The sequence below is a fragment of the Palaemon carinicauda genome, chromosome 21 (genome assembly GCF_036898095.1).
Source record: "Palaemon carinicauda isolate YSFRI2023 chromosome 21, ASM3689809v2, whole genome shotgun sequence".
NCBI classification, from domain to species: domain Eukaryota; kingdom Metazoa; phylum Arthropoda; class Malacostraca; order Decapoda; family Palaemonidae; genus Palaemon; species Palaemon carinicauda.
The window spans coordinates 31547280-31569060 of NC_090745.1; the positions used below are offsets into that span (position 1 = coordinate 31547280).

Sequence of the window (21781 nt, forward strand, 5' to 3'; positions counted from 1 at the left end):
TATATATATATATATATATATATATATATATATATATATATATATATATAAACAGACCTCAAGGTGGAAATATAAACTGTGTATTCTGTGATGTAGAAGAGAATGTTAACCACTGCATGTTATATTGTCCACAGTATAGCGATACATGAAGAAAAGCAATAAAGCTTCAACAACCATATGGACAAGATAATGCACAAACAGCTGGAAAATTCATTTTTTTGTGAAGAAAATATTGAAAATAAGAAAAGTGTACCACAGCAAATGTGGATGAAAAGAGAAAAAAAACTATTGAAAATAAGGAACACACAAAACTAAAGACAGGGAGGCGCCGTTGCAAGGACGAATCTTCAACGTGAATCTGATCTGATCTGATCAGCTGATTCTGATGAGAACCAAGTTGAGTTGAGTGGGTGATATGACGGTATCTTGTCGGATGAACAACTAATAATTGAGTTTCTGTATCTATCATTGCATAACATGTTAAGAGCTTAGAAAGACTGAATCGAGAAGGAACCTAAATTGTTAGGAACAATGAAGGTGAGAGACTTTCATAGCTTTAATGTGCCAGCTGATACATTACTTTTGATTTTCAAAGGGTATTGAAAACTTTGCTGAATTTTTGCTATCCAATATACAGTAGATCTGTCGGAATGATAAGTAGGTTAGGATATTTGCTGTTAACAATTCCTTTTCAGAGTAGAATATTGACTCAATACGAGGCATGAACAGTGATGGGATATCGAGAACTGTGGATCACTGTCACCTGTTTCAAATATAGGTCATACCTGATTTGGAGTACAGTTTGGAAATGAAGTGGATTTTCATATTGAGGAAAGCAATTCTTGACACGAAAAATACAGGGGCTGCCAGCTCAAAACATAGAACACATTTTGATGGTAGTTCATTGGATCCTTCTCTCTGGTTACGGTTCATTTTCACTTTGCCTACACACATCCACACTGAATAGTCTGGCATATTCTTTACATATTCTCCTCTGTCCTCATACACTTGACAACACAGGTTACCAAATATTTCTTCTTCACTCAAGGGGTTACTGCACTAATTGTTCAGTGGCCACTTTCTTCTTGGTAAGGGTAGAAGAGACTCTTTAGCTATGGGAAGTTTCTCTTCTAGGAGAAGGACACTCCCAAATTAAACCGTTATTCTCTAGTCTTGGTTAGTGCCATAGCCTCTGTACCATGGTCTTCCAATGTCTTGGGTTTGGGTTCTCTTGCTTGAGGGTACACTCGAGCACAATATTCTCTCTCATTTCTCTTCCTCTCGTTTTGTTTAAGTTTTCATAGTTTATATAGGAGATATTTATTTTAATGTTGTTATTCTTCTTAAAATATTCTATTCTCCATTTTTCCTTTCCTCACTGGGCTATTTTCCCTATGGAAGCCTCTGGGCTTATAGCATCATACTTTTCCAACTAGGGTTGTAGCTTAGCTAGTAATGATAATAATAATAGCAATGATAAGCCAATCAGGTGAATATATATTTTAATTTCTACCTAAATACATGAACCATACATTTTTCCTACCTGCTATCTTGTGTTTTATCCATTTCTTACCTTAAATATTGAGGCAAACACTTGTTAGTTTAACTACCACCCTTTTGAAAATAAATATGGGGAGATCAGTGTGAAATGGCTTTTTGGTAGGGAAAAACTAAAACAGTGATTTGTAGCAATAATTATGGTTATAAATGCATAATTAGTATATGGTTCATGTAAATGGCTGGAAATTAAAGTATCATAATTATCTATGATTCACATCATGTCTCTCTTGTCTCTAATGGTTTTTACTCCAGCGTAGCTCCTTACGCTTGCAAAATTAACATTATCCCACTGCTCTTCTGTTTTGGCAAGCGGAATATTCCTGTTGGTCGTTATTTCGCGGATACTTTTTACTTTCACTCGTGCAACAATAGCTATATTTATACTGAATGGAGAGCGTTTTCAATGTAGTTACCGAAATAATGAAACTACATTAAATTTTTAAATAGATTGTACTTCGCTATTGAAGACGTTGGTATTATTATAGCTTAGAATAGGAAAACTTTCTAAGTAAAAAAAGAATTTCTTATAGAAAAATAATTGTTTTCTTTGAAAATGATCTTTATTTCTGTCACAACTAAATAGTTAGGGATATATACCCTAATATATCTTACGGCAATGGGGATCACCCAGTTTGGAACTGGGTTTTTGAGTGTAGAAAATTTACTGTAGAATTGATAAATGAAGGTAAAACTAACCTTTTCTTCTCAATATACTATTCTCTAGGATTCATAATAAATCCAAGAAAAATTATACCAAATATCTTATACTCCTGAGATATTTCTCATTTCTTTGTTAACATTCTATCTGCTCCTGTTCCTTTCTGTGTAAATACTTTTTTATGCATGAACCACTTAAGTCTTACTGTGCATTAGTTAATCCCTCACCGTCTTTCTACTAATAGGATCACTCCTCTTCGTTCATTTGTACTTAGCCCCTCCCTCTATATCTTCTTTCAATGAGAGCCGAGTTTCCTTTTTCCCAGGGAAATTCAAGTACTGTACAGTATTCTACATGAATTGAGTCTACTGATTCCATTTGTATGTGTTCAGTGATGCAATACCCCTTCGTATGTTTCTCATCCTGACAAGTTTAAACTGATTTCCTCTTTGTGTTTTAGTCATATCATGCCGTTTTGCCTGTGATTACCCTATTACATAGACTTCATAAAGGAAATATGATATAGACAGCATCCCCCTTAAGAGTGTCGGTCTCCATTTCCTTTGTAGTTCCCTAAAGTGTCGGTTCTGTTTGCCAGGGCTACATTTATTCTTATATCAAAGCTGTGTGACAGTTTCATTTTAATTTCAATGGCACCACAATTATAGTGAATAGGTTTTTACAAGCATCTTTATCATTGTGAATTTGTTCTGGCACTATATACAAACCCTTGCTCTCTTTACAGTGATGTATTTTGGCGATAGCTGAAACTAGCTGTTAAATCTTTTGCGAGATGTAACTACCCTCCGCTAGTTAGCAGAGGTAGGTAGCGGCGATAGACTAACCACTCCGCACACATCTGTACTAGTAACAAAGCGTCAATCTTTATTTGTTCCGTAACCGAAATACAAACCACGCTATTTACATGGGGTATTACTTTCGGCGTAGCTGAATGACGAGCCATTAGATTTTTAACGAGGGTTAACTACCCTCTCGCTAGTTAGCGAGGGGGTAGGGGAGGGGTAGCTAGCTACCCCTCCCCCCTCACACACCGGTGAACTGATTCACTTCACCTTTGGCTCGGGTGATGATCAGACCTGTCTGTCTCACCCACGCATTTTTGACAGCTTTACTCTATTTTTGCTTTTTCTTGCAGCTTGTGTGTTTGGAAGTTGGCCTCTCTCACTCTATCATATAGAAGTGCCCTGGCTTTCCCGACCGCCCTTGTAGGACATTCATGTCGGCGGTCGAGACGGACCCTCACACCTTGTGTCCGTACTGCAGAGGTCAACGGTGTGATAGGGATAAAACTTGTAGGGAGTGGTCTACCTCCCATTGGGAGGGGTTTTCCAGGCGACGTAAGAAGAACTCTAGGCGTGACCTTTCTCCTTCAAGGGCTTCCTTGAAGAAGGAAGGTTCCAAAGACTCTTCTTCCGTTGCCCGAAGCTCCCACTCGATTGGTCTCTCGTGAGAGGCCGGCAAGTGGTAGCGTAGGCCTTTCTTTTGTTGACCAACTTCGGGGTTCGGGAGAGGGAGTTGCTTCACATAGTGAGGCAGCTCCTCCTCCTCCTCCGGGGAAGGATATTGATAACTCTGTTGCTAATGATGATCTTTTGCAGCTTTGGGGTTTCTTGGGGCTTAAGGGCTTGCCCTCCAGGGAAGCCCTGTTTGACCTGATCCAGTTGGGTGCAGCTGTCAAGCAGTCGCCGGTAATAGCAGAGGTAGATCCTCTGTCTATTTTTGACGTTGTTGTGGCAGAGGCTTCCGACGGGTCGGGTCAAACCCCTGCTGTTGTTGCGGATGTTGCTGAAGGCTTTGTTCCCCCCTCCGAACATCCTTCGAGGGAGGAGCTGAGTCCAACGGTCTTTCCTGCGGGTGATTCTCTCCCTCCGGGGAGTTCACTGACAGAGACTCCTCTTCGGAGGACCGACGATGGTGTTGTTGCCCCTCGAGGTCGTCTTCGCCGTAAGGCTCGCCCTCCTCTTCGCCGTAGAGGCCTTCCTTCTCCCTACAAGGGAGTTAGGAGTTGCCTCTTCGGTTCATCGCCTTCGACGTCCCCGGCAGAGGATCCTCCTCGACGTAAGCAGACCGTTGCAGCTGCATTTTTAGTCCTCTCAGCAGATTGTTCGCGATCTCCTACGCCTGCCAGACCTGGGAGTTTTCCTTCTCCGTTCCTGATCGCAGATGCGCAGTGGGCGCCAACGCACCCCATTATCCAACGGGCACCGGTCCCTTCGGGGCAAAAGGCCTTATCTCACAATGTGAGTAAGTCCCTTAAGTGCCTGGTTTTACCTGCGCGCCCATGATCTCCAGCGCGCAAGCACTCTCCTGCTGTAGCTGTGGACCAGCCCTCTTCGGACTCAACGCGCCAGTGATTTCCTGTAGCTGAGTCATCTCGCCATCTCCTGCTCGCCAGCGCTCACCTGCGCGTCAGCGCTCTCCTGCTCGTCAGAGATCTCCTGTGCGCCAGCGCACATCTGCGCGCGCACATCTGCGCGCGCACGTTCTCCTGAACGCCCACGATTGCCTACTCGCCAGCGCACATCTGCGCGCCCACGTTCTCCTGAACGCCCACGATTGCCTACTCGCCAGCGCACATCTGCGTGCTCTGTTCCTGATGCGCGCCCACGCTCTCCGGATCTGGGCGCAGGTAAGGAGATTCTTCCTTCGCTTCCTTGCCTACGATCACCTGTGTGCCCTCAGATCTCGCCCACGCGCCAGCCATCGCCTGCGCGCCATCACGCGCACTCACCTGTGCGCACTTCTAGATTGGAATGAGACACCGCGCGCCCATGAGAAGTCTCCTGTGCGCGCCCACGAGAAGTCTCCTGTGCGCGCCCACGATCGTTCTCTTGCGTGCGCTACTACTCCTTCTGGTCCTGCTCCCCAGCTGTTTTCTCCTGACTGCGCACCTGTGCGCCAGCGATCTCCTGCGTGCCAGCTATCTCCTGCGCGCCCGCGCGATCCTTCGCCTGCGCGGAAGCGCTCTCCAACGCGCCCATACGGCCACACTTCTGATCGCCGAAGGTCTCCTACGCGCCCACGCGCTATCTCTCCTGTGCGCAGTCGGTCACCTTCTCGCCCTATGCGCCATCGCTCGCCTGCGCGTCATCGTTTTCCCGGCCGCCAGCGCTCACCCTTAACCGCGCGCATCCTCACCTGCGTGCCCACCCGCACTTTCGCATTCGCGCCCCCTCGCCCACGCACACCCGCGCTTTCATCTCTGCGCGCATGTGCGCTAACGTTCGTCCGCGCGCGAACCTGCGATTTTACCATCGCGCGAGCGCCAGCTCGATCTCGACCGCGATTCCTGCCGGGTTTTGCAGCACAGGTAACCTTGCGAGTCTTCAGGAGCGCGTACTTCCAGATCATCGTCTTCACGATCTCCCCCCTGTAAGCTCAGAACAGCGCACTTGCAGGAGGAGGAAAAATCTTCAGAGAGGTCTAGGCAACACTTCATCTTCTTTTCAGGCAGGCCCTGTGGTGTCTACTCAAAAGGATCGCCCGATCCCCTTGCCTCCAGCGGGAGTCGCTGAAACTGCGTCTGTCAGCCGTCAGCCTTGGTTTGGGTCCCTGATCAGAGCGGTCGTCCAGGTTGTTAAGCCGGCCCTTGCTGATCTGGGCCTGAAACCAACGGCAGCCTCGTCTCCGCTGAAGAGGAAGAGAGGAGTAGACTTCTTGGTGACTTCTCCTAGGGTTAAACTGGCTCATAAGAAGTCCGTCAGGAAGGCCCCTTCCCCCTCTCAGACGTTTTCTCCTTCTCCTGTGGACGAAGCCTTTCCGTCCTCAGGAGAATCCAGCGAGGTGAGACATTCTCCCTCGGCACCAATGGGAGGAACGCCACCTCGAGTAGAATTGTCCCGTGTGGGGGCAGAGAGGAGCCCTCAGACTTCTTTACTGCAGTCCTGTATTCCTCCTAGGAGGGAGCCCAAGGACTCGAAGACCGTCCCAAAGTCTTCTTCCAGGATTCGACCAGAGCCAGCAAGACCCCAAGAGAATGTCCACATGTTCCCCCAAGTAGAGCAGTTGGGGACAGGAGACTTTGCTGCCAGTCCACCAGGAGGAGAGCAGCATGAGTCGGAGCATGCCTTCTGGCAGGTCCTGAATCTGATGAGGCAACTCAACAGGTTCAAGGACCCGGAGACCGCCCCTCGCGAAGGCAAGGATACGTTCCTGGACCAAGTCTACGGCACTCAAAAACCCCCGAAGGCCAGCGCGGCTCTGCCCTGGTCCCAGGGGGTAAAGAGTGCCAGAGACAAGGTTGAGGGCCAGCTCTCCGATCTCGCCTCCTCCAGCCGTTCCTCTGCCGGTAAAAAACTCCTCCCACCTCCTCGTGTACAACAGAGGAGGTACTTCGAGATCATGGGGGAGCCTTGTTTAGCTCTTCCTCTCCATCATTCTGTGGAAGAGCTTACCAGGGGAATTTCTCTTGAGAAACTCTCCGCCCGGCAGGTGACATTCTCGGCTACAGAGATCTTGAGCCAGGAGAAAGTCGCAAAGTGTGCCATGCAGGCCACTTCGTGGCTGGATGTCTGGCTGGGGTCTCTGGGCATCCTGTTGCGATCTGAGGACTTGTCCAAGGAGAGCACCAGGAAAGCCATGGAGACTTTCCTCCTCTCGGGCACACGCACCATCGAGTTTCTGGCTCACCAAGTTTCGAACTTGTGGGCAAACTCAATCCTGAAGCGTCGTGATGCGGTGACCGAGAGGTTCCACTCGAAGGTCCCAGCCGTGGATGTCTGCAAGCTCAGACACTCTTCCATCCTTGGAAGGAGCCTGTTTGAGCCCAAGGATGTGGAACGGACAGCTGAGAGGTGGAGGAAATCGAATCACGATTCTCTCCTCCAAAGGGCTCTTATATCCAGACCCTACAAGCCTCCAGCACCTCAACAACAACAGCCTCGTCAATCTAGGACATCGAAACCGGCTCCGGCAGCAAAGGCAAAGGTGTCCAAACAGCAGCCCTTTCCTGTCAAAGACAAGAAGGGCGGAAAGTCCTCCAGGGGAGGCAGGAATCCTAGAGGGAGCGGCCGAGGCTGCAAACGCTAGGATTGGCAATCCCCCTGCATGTCCACCAGTGGGGGGATGCCTGCAAAGTTGCGCGTTCAGGTGGCAGCAACACGGGGCCGATTCCTGGACGATCTCCATGATCAGCCAAGGATATTGTGTCCCGTTCATAACATCTCTCCCTCCCCTGACAGCGAATCCAGTGTCGTTGAGCTCCTATGCCATGGGATTGGCAAAGGGGCTAGCTCTTCGGGCAGAAGTCGAGACCATGCTCAAGAAGGACGCTCTCCAAGAGGTCGTCGACGGCTCCCCAGGCTTCTTCAGTCGACTCCTTCTTGTAAAGAAGGCGTCTGGAGGCTGGAGACCAGTCATCGACCTCTCAGCCCTGAACAAGTTTGTCAAACAAACTTTGTTCAGCATGGAGACAGCAGACACGGTCAGACTTGCAGTGAGACCGCAAGACTTCATGTGCACACTGGATCTGAAGGACGCGTACTTCTAGATCCCAATCCATCCGTCTTCCAGGAAGTACTTGAGATTCAGCCTAGACAACAAGATCTACGAGTTCAAGGTGCTGTGTTTCGGTCTTTCCACAGCACCACAGGTGTTCACCAGAGTGTTCACCCTGATATCTTCGTGGGCACACAGGATCGACATCCGTCTCCTTCGTTATCTGGACGACTGGCTGATCCTGGCAGACTCGGAGTCGACCCTTCTTCGACACCGAGACAAGCTTCTGGGACTTAGCCAAGATCTAGGGATCATGGTAAATCTCGAAAAGTCTTCTCTGCTTCCATCTCAACAACTGGTATATCTAGGCATGATATTGGACACCAATCTCCACAAAGCCTTCCCATCAGACGACAGGATAGCAAGGCTGAGGAGGGTCGCAGATCCTTTCCTCAGACGAGAAGAGCTTCCAGCCCAATCTTTGTTACGTCTCCTAGGTGTTACGTCTCCTAGGTCACCTGTCTTCCTTGGCTCGTCTAGTTCCAAACGGCCGCCTCAGGATGAGATCCCTGCAATGGCGACTCAAGTCCCGGTGGAATCAAGGCAAAGATTCCCTGGACGTTTTGGTCCCTATGGGGCCTGCGGAACGGACGGACCTGCAGTGGTGGTTGAACGATGAAAACCTTCGAAAGGGAGTGGATCTTCTCGTCCTCCCCCCGGATTGGATGCTGTTCTCGGACGCATCAAAAGAAGGGTGGGGGCCCACGTTCTGAACCAGAGGATCTCGGGCCTATGGTCAGAATAAAAAAAATACCTCCACATCAATCTGCTAGAAATGAAGGCTGTATATCTGGCTCTTCAACAGTTCCAACAGATCCTGGCGGGTCACTCCGTGGTGGTGATGAGCGACAACACCACAATAGTGGCTTATATCAACAAGCAGGGAGGTACCTTTTCACAACAGCTATCCCATCTTGCAGTAGAGATACTGAGATGGACCGAAGTCCACTCGATTCCACTATCAGCTCGCTTCATTCTGGGCAAAACGAATGTGCTCGCCGACAGTCTGAGCAGAGCATCTTCGATAGTGAGTACCGAGTGGTCTTTGGATCGTCTAGTAGCCAACAAAGTCCTGACTTTGTGGGGTTCCCCGACAGTGGACCTGTTCGCGACAGCCTTGAACTTCAAGCTGCCGCTGTACTGCTCCCCAGTCTCGGACCCCAAGGCACTCTGGCAAGATGCCTTCCAACAACGGTGGGACAACATCGACGTCTACGCCTTCCCACCGTTCTGTCTGATGAGAAGGGTGCTCAACAAGATCAGACTATCGGTCAACCTGTCAATGACCTTGATAGCTCCGCTATGGCATCATGCAGAGTGGTTTCCGAACCTTCTGCAGCTCCTGACGGAACTCCCGAGAGAACTTCCCCCACGACACGAGCTACTCAAGCAACACACTGCAACATCTTCCACAAAGCCGTAGCATCGCTTCGACTATCCAGCATCTCCTCACAGAGAGGCTTTTCGCAACAAGTTGCGGAGAGGATGTCTCGACACCTGCGAAAGTCATCTGCAGGGGTCTACCAGGCGAAGTGGAGAGTCTTCTGTTGTTGGTGTCGAGGGAGGGGTATCTCTCCCCTCGATGCCACTATTCCAGCAATAGCGGAGTTTTTTGTTTATTTGCGGGAGGAAATGCGCCTTTTGGTCTTGGCGGTGAAAGGCTATTGCTCAGCCTTGAGCCTGGCCTTCAGGCTGAAAGGAATAGACATTTCTTCCTCGCTGGAACTTTCTTTGCTCATATGAAGCTACGAACTTACCTGCCCTCAGTCGGAAGTGAGACCTCCTCTATGGAACGTGGTTCGGGTTCTCAGGTCTCTTAAGAGACCTCCCTACGAACCATTACGCCAGGCTTTTGATCGTCACCTGACTTGGAAGACGGTGTTCCTGCTCGCCCTGACGTCAGCCAAGCATGTCAGTGAACTTCATGGTCTCTCGTACGACGTCGCCCATTCAAGGGGATGGGGGGAGGTAACGTTCAGGTTCGTCCCTGAGTTTGTAGCTAAGACTCAAAATCCTGGAGTTCCGGACCCACGGTTCGACTCCTTCAGGATTTTGAGCCTTCGTTCTGTAACAGATGACCCAGACCATTTCCTACTATGCCCAGTAAGGAGTCTGAGGCGTTATCTTAAAAGAACAGCTGCAATCCGTCCTCGCGTGCAAGCCCTGTTTGAGAGCACAGGAAGGATGAAGAGGAGGGTCACCAAGAATACCATCTCAGCTTGGATTCGAAGGGTCATCCATCATGCCCTGAATCCAGACCCTCCTCCGTCACGTCGCCCTAGAGCACACGATGTCAGAGGCATCGCAACGTCTCTGGCATTCAAAGGGAATTTCTCTGTGACGCAGGTTCTACAAGCTGGGGTGTGGAAGTGTCAAACAACTTTCACAGCCCACTACCTGCAGGACGTGACCCACAGGAGTCTCGATACTTTCTCTATCGGCCCTGTGGTGGCTGCACAACAGCTGGTCTAACCTCAGCCTCCTTAATGGACAGGTAGCAGAAGGTTGAGGGCATTGTTACCCGGTTTTAGACTGCATTAATGAAAAAGTATGTCTGGCCCTTACTCTTTTCTTCATCTTCCCCTCTCTTGGGGAAAGCAGCATCCTGGGCTCTCTTCATAGCTGACCTCAAACTACTGCAGGTAAACCATGCTTACTTGTGTTCCTAGTATTAATATAATACTGTCGCGTCCCCCATACCCTGACGAGGTGGTATTGGGAACGTCCTAGCCTGGAATTCCATCTAAAGGACTTCAGGTCAACTTCCTAGGACGAGTCACACTTCATTCCTTCACACACAAGCTTATGTAGGCCGCACGTTCCTTGCAGAGCAAGGAATTTGCGAGGTGCTGGGACTCCTTTTCCCGAGTGCTACTCACTTGGATTCTGAGTCCCCGGGCAAAAGCCAAAGCCAGTAAGGCTGGGACTTTCCACCCTACCTAAGGGTTAAGTCACCCCATGTAAATAGCGTGGTTTGTATTTCGGTTACGGAACAAATGACAAATTCGGAGATAATTTGTATTTTTCCTAACCATACAAACCTTAGCTATTTACACATATTTGCCCGCCAGCCCTGTCCCCCGTGAAGTCCTACCTCTAAGCGAAGTGAATCAGTTCACCGGTGTGTGAGGGGGGAGGGGTAGCTAGCTACCCCTCCCCTACCCCCTTGCTAACTAGCAAGAGGGTAGTTAACCCTCGTTAAAAATCCAATGGCTCGTCATTCAGCTACGCCGAAAGTAATACCCCATGTAAATATCTAAGGTTTGTATGGTTAGGAAAAATACAAATTATCTCCGAATTTGTCATTTTGGCTTGGTAGAGTAGAGATTTTTATTGCAGTGTCTTACCGAACAATTATACAGCTGTAGGTTCCCTACGAATGGCAGACAATAGATTCAAAACTACCGTTGTGGCGCCGCCATCGCTGATGTAGGTGACGTCATCTCCCTCCGCTCGAGGGAGCTATAGGTACAACTGTCCGGGTAACATCAATTCGTTCTCTGCCGGCTTCTGGTGAATATCGGTGGTCAGTGCAGACTTTTTTCATCATTTGTTGGGAAGTATTATCTCTCCAATATCGGTGAAATATTCAATTCCATGTTTGTAGGATTAAAGCTGAATTTCTTTTCTGCAATTTTGTGGTCTTACCATCATGTCGGACTCTAGTCCTTCAGTAGTTAGTTTTTGCGCTGGAGGGTGCAAAACTAGGTTAGTTAAATTAATTTATGATTTTCAATATTAAACTTACCCGATAATCATGTAGCTGTCAACTCCGTTGCCCGACAGAATTCTATGGAGGGATACGCCAGCTATCACAATACTAGAAGGGGGTGTACTCACCAGCGCCACCTGTGGCCAGGTACTATAGTACTTCTTGTTGACACCTCCTCAATTTTTCCTCTGTCGTGCTTCCGGCAAGACGTTCTGGGATACGCTTATGTTCTTGGAGTATTTTCACGATTTTGGTGAAGTATTTCTCTTTGATTTCGGCTGTCGCTTTACTGGAACCTTCTATATTAGCTTAGTTAGCTTTTGGAATTAATTTGAAATTATGGTGACGAAGAGAGTATGAACTCTCTTTCACCTTTAAATGGCCGACCCTTCCCTTAGACGGAAGTGTTGGTGTCTAAGAGAGTATAGACTCTCTTTCTTAATTTTGCTTAACAAAAGTTATAGATTTATTTTATATCTCTCCGCCTCTTATAGGCATCTTCGATTAACTTCCTTTTTTATAAACTTATTAAAATTAATTTTTATATTTGTTTATATTCGACCTTCCTAATAGTAGGCGGTCTTTTCTTGGTACCGAAGTTAATTAACATTGAGCCCGTCATTTCGGTTTTACCTGTTAACATATTATGCTATTTCCGCCACAGAGTTTGAAAGAATTTCTTTGATAGTCTCGTACTGTTTTCAAAGTTGAACTAACGTTTTGTTTTGTCTCTGCAGTTGTTGACGTTCAGAACGTTCAACTTGCGCTCTATCGTTACGATAGAGAAAGAATTTTCACGGTTTCACGTTGCAGTAAGAGTAACCGTGTCTAGCGTTTTGTTCATTCTTTCTTAACTTAATGGTTTTAATCCTAATAAAGGAACTTTTCATTTTGGGAAATATTTCAGTTTTTTCCTTTAACAATAATATGTTTTAACGATATATATGATTGGGCTCTTCTCTCAGGTTCTAAGTCAAGAGAGAGAGATAGAGAGAGAGAGAGAGATAGAGACGGAGGGAGAAAGAGGAGGATAAACGTTTCATTCAAGCGAGTAACGTTGTTATCGTTTTTGCTCTTCTCCCTAGTCTCTTTAAGGGAAGAAGGTAAACGTTTCTAGAGTGATCTAGTGTTTAGTCTCTTTCCAGCCACTGAATTATTTATCTTTCATTAGATTTTTCTGTTACATTGTAATTCTGTTTTCGCAATTACTAACTTTTGAGAAAGGATAGAATTGCGTGTTTCATGTACAAACCACTTAAAGTTTCGAGTTCAGTGAAATAAGTGCAAACAGAAAATCAAAGTGATAAGTGATTAGCGCAAAGTGTGTCAGTGTTGTGCGTGAGGGTACTTCTGTGCGCGCCAGTCGTCCTCCCAGTCCGGGACCTCTTGCAAGCTCCCAAGCCCAGGGGAGAAGCAATGTCGAAGGGCATAAGGGTTCAGCAGGCCTTGATCGGCGCACAGAAGTATCCTCGGTGGTTGTGGGCGTGTCTTACCGAGACCGTCACTCCCACCCGCAGACGATTGAGCCCTTATTTTGCTCGTCTGCAGAAGAAATTTAGGGGAGAAAACGCTGGTCTCAGGTCTCAAGACCTCTTAAACGTAAAGTCCAGACCTATGCCAGACGTACGAAGTTAGAGTTCAACAACCCGGATGCAGTCATTGGGTTAGCTCTGACTCTCCTCAGTCATCAGTTGAATGCACTCCGCCTAAGAGGAGTAAGGTTCTGCCGCAACAGATCTCTGCTGTTAAGGCTTTACCTCAGCAGACCTTAGTGTCTGCCGACCCCAAGTTGACTCTACTGCAGTCCATGCAGTCACAACTTTCGGTCTTGATGCGTGAGTGTCGGGCTGAGAGTGTTGCGCCTCCGCCTACACTCGCTCCGCCTGCGCTCGCTCCGCCTGATCGCAGTACCACCTGCCAGGCGTACGATGTTGAGCCACGTTCTGAGTTTGCTGTTCCCAGTGGTGTTCAGCCTCTGCCTTCTTTAAGGCAACCTTTACAATGGGATCAGGAGGATTATACCTCTCTTCCTCCGCCTCCACTTGCTGCTCCACCAGTGATGCAACACTCGGTTGAGGTACAACAACCTCTCCCGTCCTTGAGTCAGTCTCCTCAGCTCTCACTGCAGCGAGCTCAACCCTCCACAAGGCAAGCACCACTACACCTTAGCCTTGCGCCTCAGGAGCCTCAGCTTGCGAGACATTTACCTTGTTCTGCGCAGCCTCTACCTCATCGCGCTCCGCTCACACCACAGGAACAGGAACTTGCTACTCCGCTTCCGCCAACCGCTCAAGCGCAACCCTTGGGTTCAGCCACTCATGCCAGGAGTCAGCCTCCTCCACCCATGCGCCTACCTTCTGCTACTTCCTTTGATCAGCCTTTGCAGACTGAGCCTCAGGTGTTCCCTCAACAGAGTCTTGAAGAGGAAACCACAACTATTGTTGTTCCAGCTCGTTCTGACTCTGCTGTTCAGCATACCTTACCTCCATTTTCAAACCTTATGATAATGGAGGTTATTTGTATTACTTATAAAAATATATTTGTATTCCTTGCAATATATTTTTAACAATATCGCAGAATATGGCAAAAAATATGAATCATGAGTTATGAATGTAAGGTAAATATTATGTTGATATTTAAACCCCATGCAAGCATGCATAAAGCACTCTAGCACTGGTCATGGAATTTCTGAGAAATGTTAAACGCCATGCACACGCTCTGCTTACCTTACAGCATGCTCTACATACAGCATGCTCTGCTTACAGCATGCTCTGCATACTACATGCTCTGCATACAGCATGCTCTGCATTCAGCATGCTCTGCATACAACATGCTCTACATACAGCATGCTCTGCATACAGCATGCTCTGCATACAACATGCTCTGCATACAGCATGCTCTGCATTCAGCATGCTCTGCATACAACATGCTCTGCATACAGCATGCTCTGCATTCAGCATGCTCTGCATACAACATGCTCTACATACAGCATGCTCTGCATACAGCATACTCTGCATACAACATGCTCTGCATACCTTACCGCATGCTTCTCAGTCGCACATCTTTGGTTGTTGCCAACTCACTAGACTGTCAAGCAGTTTCATAACGTTGCCTTCTAGTCTGCTGCTTTTGCACCAGTGAACCCTCACTGAGAGAACTTAGCTTTTCTAGGATATGGTCCCTGTAGATGAGAAAGTTCTTTTCTCCCTCCTTCTGATATTCCCTTGAGGACTCTGTCATTTGGAGGGAGCCTTTAGCTGCATAGCCTCTTATGGACTTTTATTTAAGCATAACATGCTTCCAGGGAAGGTAATGGTTCCACTTCAGTCGCTAATCCCGTCTGTTACCACACCTGCTCCCATAGACCTTGAGCTGTGTTGCAAGACATGCAGTCCAAGCTTAGTCCTTGTTAGAGGATATTTTGTTTACGGAGTCAATGTGTCACGGGGAAGACGTTCAACAACCAACAGAAGTGACTTGTTGTGACGCAGTGCGGCAACCTCAGCAACCCGATAAGGAGTTGTCTGTACGAACCAGACAGTCTAGACAGATTCGGGTTGTCACTGTACTTCCTCGCTTGCCCATGATTGACAGTTCACAGACTGTGCAGCAGTACCATGATCTTGTGTCCGGCTCCGTCAGACGACTAGCTTTTAAGAGCTCCCACAAGTCGTCGCTGTCTGGAGATTTTCAAATGGACTATGGATCTGACCAAGGAACTGGGCCTCCTGGTCAATTTTGAGGAGTCTCAGCTCGTCCCATCCCAGACCATTGTCTCCTTGGGTATGGATCTTCAGAGTCGAGCTTTTCGGACTTTTCCGTCGGCCCCAAGGATCTTCCAAGCCCTAGAATGCATCCAGAGCATGCTGAGAAGGAACCGATGCTCAGTCAGGTAGTGGATGAGTCTAACAGGGACACTTTCATCGCTGGCCCTGTTCATCGTGTTAGGGAGACTCCACCTCCCCCCCTTCAGTATCATCTAGTTGCTCACTGGATAAAGGACATGACGCTAGAGACGGTCTCAGTTCCTGTTTCCGAAGAGAGGAGGTCTTCTCTCGCGTGGTGTAAGAACAGCTTTCTTCTCAAGGAAGTCTATTTGGCTGTTCAGAAACCCGACCGCCGTCTCCTCTCGGACGCATCAGACACGGGCTGGGGTGCGACTTTGAACGGACAAGAATGCTCGGGAACATGGAATCAGGAGCAAAGGACACTTCACATCAATTGCAAGGAGTTGTTGGCGGTTATTCTGGCCTTGATAAACTTCAAGTCCCTCCAGCTTAACAAAGTGGTGGAGGTGGACTCTGACAACACCACAGCCCTGGCTTACATCTTCAAGCAGGGAGGGACTCTTTCGTGGAAGTTGTTCTAGATCGCAAGGGACCTACTCATCTGGTCTAAAGATCGAAAGCTAACTGGTAACGAGGTTCATTCAGGGCGGTATGAATGTCATGGCAGATCACCTCAGACGGAAGGGTCAGGTCATCCCCACAGAGTGGACCCTTCTCAAGAATATTTGCAGCAGACTTTGGGCCCTGTGGGGTCAGCCAACCATAGATCTGTTCACTACCTCGATAACCTAGAGACTCCTGTTGTATTGTTCTCCGATTCCAGACCCAGCAGCAGTTCACGTGGATGCTTTTCTGCTGGATTGGTTCCATCTCGACCTGTATGCATTCCCGCCGTTCAAGATTGTCAACAGGGTACTTCAGAAGTTCTCCTCTCACAAAGGGACACGGCTGACGTTGGTTGGCTCCGCTCTGGCCCGCGAGAGAATGGTTCTTAGAGGTACTGCAATGGCTGGTCGACATTCCCAGGACTCTTCCTCTAGGAGTGAACCTTCTAAGTCTACCTCACGTAAAGAAGGTACACCCAATCCTCCACGCTCTTCGTCTGACTGCCTTCAGACTTTCGAAAGACTCTCAAGAGCTAGGGGCTTTTCGAAGGAGGCAGCCAGAGCGATTGCCAAAGCAAGAACATCCACTCTCAGAATCTATCAGTCTCAAGGGGAAGTCTTCCGTAGCTGGTACAAGACCAATGCAGTTTCCTCAACCAGTACCACTGTAACCCAGATTGCTGACTTCCTGTTATATCTAAGGAAAGTAAGATCCCTTTCAGCTCCTACGATCAAGGGTTACAGAAGTATGTTGGCAGCGGTTTTCCGCCACAGAGGCTTGGATCTTTCCACCAACAAAGATCTACAGGACCTCCCTAGGTCTTTTGAGACCTCAAAGGAACGTCGGTTGTCCACTCCAGGCTGGAATCTAGACGTGGTCCTAAGGTTCCTTATGTCATCAAGATTTGAACCTCTCCAATCAGCCTCTTTTTAGGACCTCACATTAAAAACTCTTTTCCTCGTGTGCTTGACAACAGCTAAAAGAGTAAGTGAGATCCACTCCTTCAGCAGGATCATTGTTTTCACATCTGAAACGGCTACATGTTCCTTGCAGCTCGGTTTTTGCTAAATGAGCTTCCTTCACGTCCTTGGCCTAAGTCGTTCGAGATCCCAAGCCTGTCCAACTTGGTGGGGAATGATCTGAAGAGAGTACTTTGCCCAGTTAGAGCTCTTAGGTACTATCTAAAAAGGTCTTAACCTTTACAAGGACAATCAGAAGCCTTATAGTGTGCTATCAAGAAACCTTCTTTTCCAAGTTCTAAGAACTCAGTTTCTTACTATTCAGGCTTCTGATTAGAGAAACACATTCTCATCTGAAGGAAGAAGACCTTGCTTTGCTGAAGGTAAGGACACATGAAGTGGGAGCTGTGGCTACTTCAGTGGCCTTCAAACAGAGCCATTCTCTGCAGAGTGTTATGGATGCAACCTATTGGAGAAGCAAGTCAGTGTTCGCATCATTCTATCTCAAAGATGTCCAGTCTCTTTACGAGTACTGCTACACCCTGGGACCATTCGTAACAACGAATGCAGTAGTAGGCGAGGGCTCAGCCACTACATTCCCATAATCCCATAACCTTTTAACCTTTCTCTTGAATACTTTTTATGGGTTGTACGGTCGGCTAAGAAGCCTTCCACATCCTTGTTGATTTGGCGGGTGGTCAATTCTTTCTTGAGAAGCGCCGAGGTTAAAGGTTGTGATGAGGTCCTTTAGTATGGGTTGCAGCCCTGTATACTTTAGCACCTTTGAGTTGATTCAGCCTCCCAAGAGGAACGCTGCGCTCAGTAAGGAAGACGATCTTATTAAAGGCAGAGTAACGGTTCAAGTCGACTTCCTTACCAGGTACTTATTATTTCATTGTTATTGTGGATAACTGATTATATGAAATACGGGATACTTAGCTATCCTTTAGTCTTGTACACTGGTTTTTCACCCACCCCCCTGGGTGTGAATCAGCTACATGATTATCGGGTAAGTTTAATATTGAAAAATGTTATTTTTATTAGTAAAATAAATTTTTGAATATACTTACCCGATAATCATGATTTAATCGACCCTCCCTTCCTCCCCATAGAGAACCAGTGGACCGAGGAAAAATTGAGGAGGTGTCAACAAGAAGTACTATAGTACCTGGCCACAGGTGGCGCTGGTGAGTACACCCCCTTCTAGTATTGTGATAGCTGGCGTATCCCTCCATAGAATTCTGTCGGGCAACGGAGTTGACAGCTACATGATTATCGGGTAAGTATATTCAAAAATTTATTTTACTAATAAAAATAACATTTTGCACACTAAGTGCATTAAGTGTAGGGGTTGTGAGTGCTCTAGAGATTCTACTTGTGATGAATACAAGAATTGCAGTGAACAACAGTAGAAAGTTTTTGTTTCTCACTCGGGGAAGATAATTAAGGATAGGAAGAGGAAGGCGGCTCTCAGAGCTGAAAGTACGACTAGTTTAGCTTCCTCGGCTTCTTCTATCGAAGCTCCTGCTCCTATTCCTTCTCCTTCGTCTCTTATTATGTGTCCGATCTTAAGTCCTCCTACTCCTGCTCCTGTAACTCCTTTGCCAACTTCCCGTGGAATTTCTCCTGACACCATTGCCAGCCTCGAGTCTAAAATTGAAAAGAAATTTGATGTATTAGCTAATACGATGATGCATTTAGGTTTATCTGTAAAGTCTTTCATAGGAAAGACTTCTAGTATAGTGAAAAGTGTCAGTGCAGTGCAATTTGAGGGGGTGGCTGTTTGTCCCGATAGTCCTCGTAGATGAAGGTCACTGTCCCGCTCCCCCCCCCCCCCCCTTGGGGAGAAGATATACCGGAGGCCCAAGGGAGACTGTCGAGTTTTGCCCACAGACAGTCGCTTCCTCCGTCGATCCTGTGGTGCGACAGCAGGATTCGACTAAACACCATTGGAAAGGTGTGTCGTTTGGTAATCAGTTATCGACAGAGTCGAGTGATTCGTCGCCAGTTAGACGTCGTAAGTGGCGTGATTCTAAAGTCTCACGTCCGTTGAAGAGATGTTCGACTGAAGAGGTGCTATCTCCACACCCTGTGAAGAGGAACAGAGAAGTAGATATCTCTCGCCCGTCATGTAGTGTAGCTATATGGACTTCGCCTCGTATTCTTACGACAGCGACAGCTGCCTTCGACTCGATTGTGGAGCAACCGATTCTGAGTTCGTCGAGATCTTCAACTCATCCATCTGTCGAAACTTTTCCTTCGATTTTGCATGTGACAGATAATTCGACTGGTGTGAGACTTCCGGTGGCGATCGTGTTGAAATCCATGACCCCAGTTACTTCGACTTCAACTCAAGAAGACGAGAATCTACTTCCGTTACGTCGACAGTTGCAAGAGCTGATGAACTGGATGAAAGAAAACAAACAAAGTACGAAGAATAATGAGTTGAATCAAGAACCGTCTCTGTCACCTATCTCTTCGGACGACAAGGAGGACTTAGAAGCGGACTCTATCCCTCTCTCGTGTTATTTAAAACTTTTACGCTACCTTCTCGACATGTACCCGAATTACTTCGTAGCAGCCGCTTGCAGGTCGCCTGCTTCCATCTTCCTGATGAGAAGGAAGAATTTCAATCCTCTTCTCCCGGATCTCGTTCTTTCCAAGGCTGCTAAACATTCGCTTCGTGATATAGAAGATTGGTTGAAGGTCAAGAGAGAACTCGGGAATGCAACTTTCGCCTATCCTCCGTCGAAGCTTATTAAGAAGAGGTATAGGTTCTACGGTAATATAAATTTTAAATATTAAACTTAGCCGGTGAATATATATATATAGCTTACGTCTCTGACGGTCGACAGGTTCCAAAAACTCGCGAGCGATCGCCATGAAGGCTGCCGGGTGTGCCCACCAGCGCCGACTATCGGCCAGATACCGCATATACTTCTCCATAAATTCAGTTCTTCTCAGTCCGTAGGGTCTCTATCGGGGAGGGAGGGAGGGCCTTTAATTATATATATTCACCGGGTAAGTATATTAAAAAATTTATATTAAATTGAAAATATCATTTTTAAATATTTAACTTAGCCGGTGAATATATAATAGCTGCAACTCTGCGGCTCGACAGAAAACACACTCAAAAAACTCGCGAGCGATCGCTATGAAGGTTGCGGGTGTGCCCACCAGCGCCAACTGTCGTCCAGATACCACTCTTGCATGTAAACAAACCCTTCAATTCTTCTCTGTCGACGTTGACGACAAGACGTATTCATACTCGCTGTAGAACCTGGAGTTTTCTCAGCATATTTGGTGAAGTACTTCATTTTGGTTTGAGCTTTCGCAGTACAGGTGTTTTATCTTCAACTTAAATCTTGAACTCGTTTTTGGATAGATTTAATTTTTGATGACTTTGGATTGTTTTTTGGACTTTCCTTGACTTTTAAATGGCCGACCCTTCCCTCAGTACGAAAGTGTGTTTAGGCTTTTAGCAATTATCTTATCACGTTATAAATTAATTATAGATTTTCCTCTATATATTTTATATCTCACCCGCCTTTATTAGGCATCTTCGATTAGCTTTCCATTTATAATAAACATCAAGATAAATTTTAAGTGAATCAGCTATTATAACGTTGCGTCCTGGTCCGCTACTAATGCACCAGTGCGTGTGGACTCTGCTTGTAAAGCATTGCCACCACGGTAGGTCTCTCCCTTGCTTGAGACTCGGCTATTGTCGGACAAGGTTCCTTCAGATGAGGAAGTTGCTGTTCCCCCTCCTACTGATATTCCCTTGAGGACTCTGTCAGATGGAGAGGAGCCTAAAGCTGCTTAGCCCTCTATGGACTTTAAATAAATCATGCTGATTTTTAAGGATCTTTGTCCGGATCTTTTTGTAACTGCTGCTCCTCGTTCGCCTAAACGTCAGAGCTTACACTAGGCCTAGCTACTTCGAAGCCGTTGTTTTATAAGCTAGTGCTCTCTCGCTCTTCTAAGAGAGCTTTACGTTTGCTAGGTGACTGGTTTATCACCAGGAGGAGTTTGGGGGAGACAGCCTTTGCTTTCCCTACTTTTAAGCTGGCTTATAGAGCGAGAGTCTGATATGACACTAGAGAAGTTCTCGGCTTGGGAGTTCCTGCCTCTGCCCAGATAGACTTCTCAAACCTCATAGACTCTCCCTGGCGCCTGGCCATGAGACGCTCCAAGATTTTACAGGTCGACTTCAGAGCTATTTTCGAGCGTTTGAAGTTTTGCTGTACAATTATGTCATGCATAAACAAGGCTTTCAGGGATGGCTCCAATGATCTGACAGCCACGTTCTCTGCAGGAACAAGTCCCTCAGGGATGGCTCCAATGATCTGGCAGCCATGTTCACTGCAGGAGTACGTAAGAGGCAAGTGCGCTCAATGTGTTCATTGTCAAGACAAACTTCACGATGAAGTCTACCATGCTGTCTTGACAGCATTTATGGAAGGCGACTGGATGGTCTCTCTCGACCTTCAGGAGGCATACTTCCACATTCCTATACACCCGGATTCCCAACCGTTTCTGAGGTTTGTTTACAGGAATGTGGGGTACCAGTTTCGAGCCCTGTGCTTTGGCCTTAGTCCTGCGCCTCTCGTGTTTACGAGGACGAGGCTCATGAGGAATGTGGCAAAATCCCTCCATCTATCGGGGATCCGAGCCTCCCTGTACAGTACTTGGACGACTGGCTTCTCAGAGCATCGTCCAGTCTTCGCTGTCTGCAGGATCTACATTGGACGTTGAGTCTGGCCAGGGAGTTGGGACTTTTGGTCAACCTAAAAGTCCCAACTGATCCCATCCCAGATTATTCTATATTTGGGGATGGAGATTCGCAGTCAAGCCCTGCTCGAAGTCCAACTAATGCTGAAAAGAAAACGTTTATTCAGTCAGGAGTTGGAACAGTCTCGTAGGGACTCTCTCATCCCTGGAGCAGTTTATCTCACTAGGGAGACTACCCCTTCTGCCT

General features: G+C 47.2%; 1 protein-coding gene across 1 annotated transcript in view; it reads left to right on the top strand.

The window, feature by feature from the left end:
* The first annotated feature begins 365 nt into the window (after positions 1 to 365).
* The window catches only part of Acsf3 (Acyl-CoA synthetase family member 3), a 242146-nt gene continuing 220730 nt past the window's right edge, over positions 366 to 21781 (top strand). The window contains exon 1 of the mRNA XM_068344483.1: positions 366 to 537. Within this exon, the coding sequence (XP_068200584.1) occupies positions 532 to 537 (6 nt within the window). The 5' untranslated portion in view covers positions 366 to 531. The remainder of the gene's footprint in view (positions 538 to 21781) is intronic.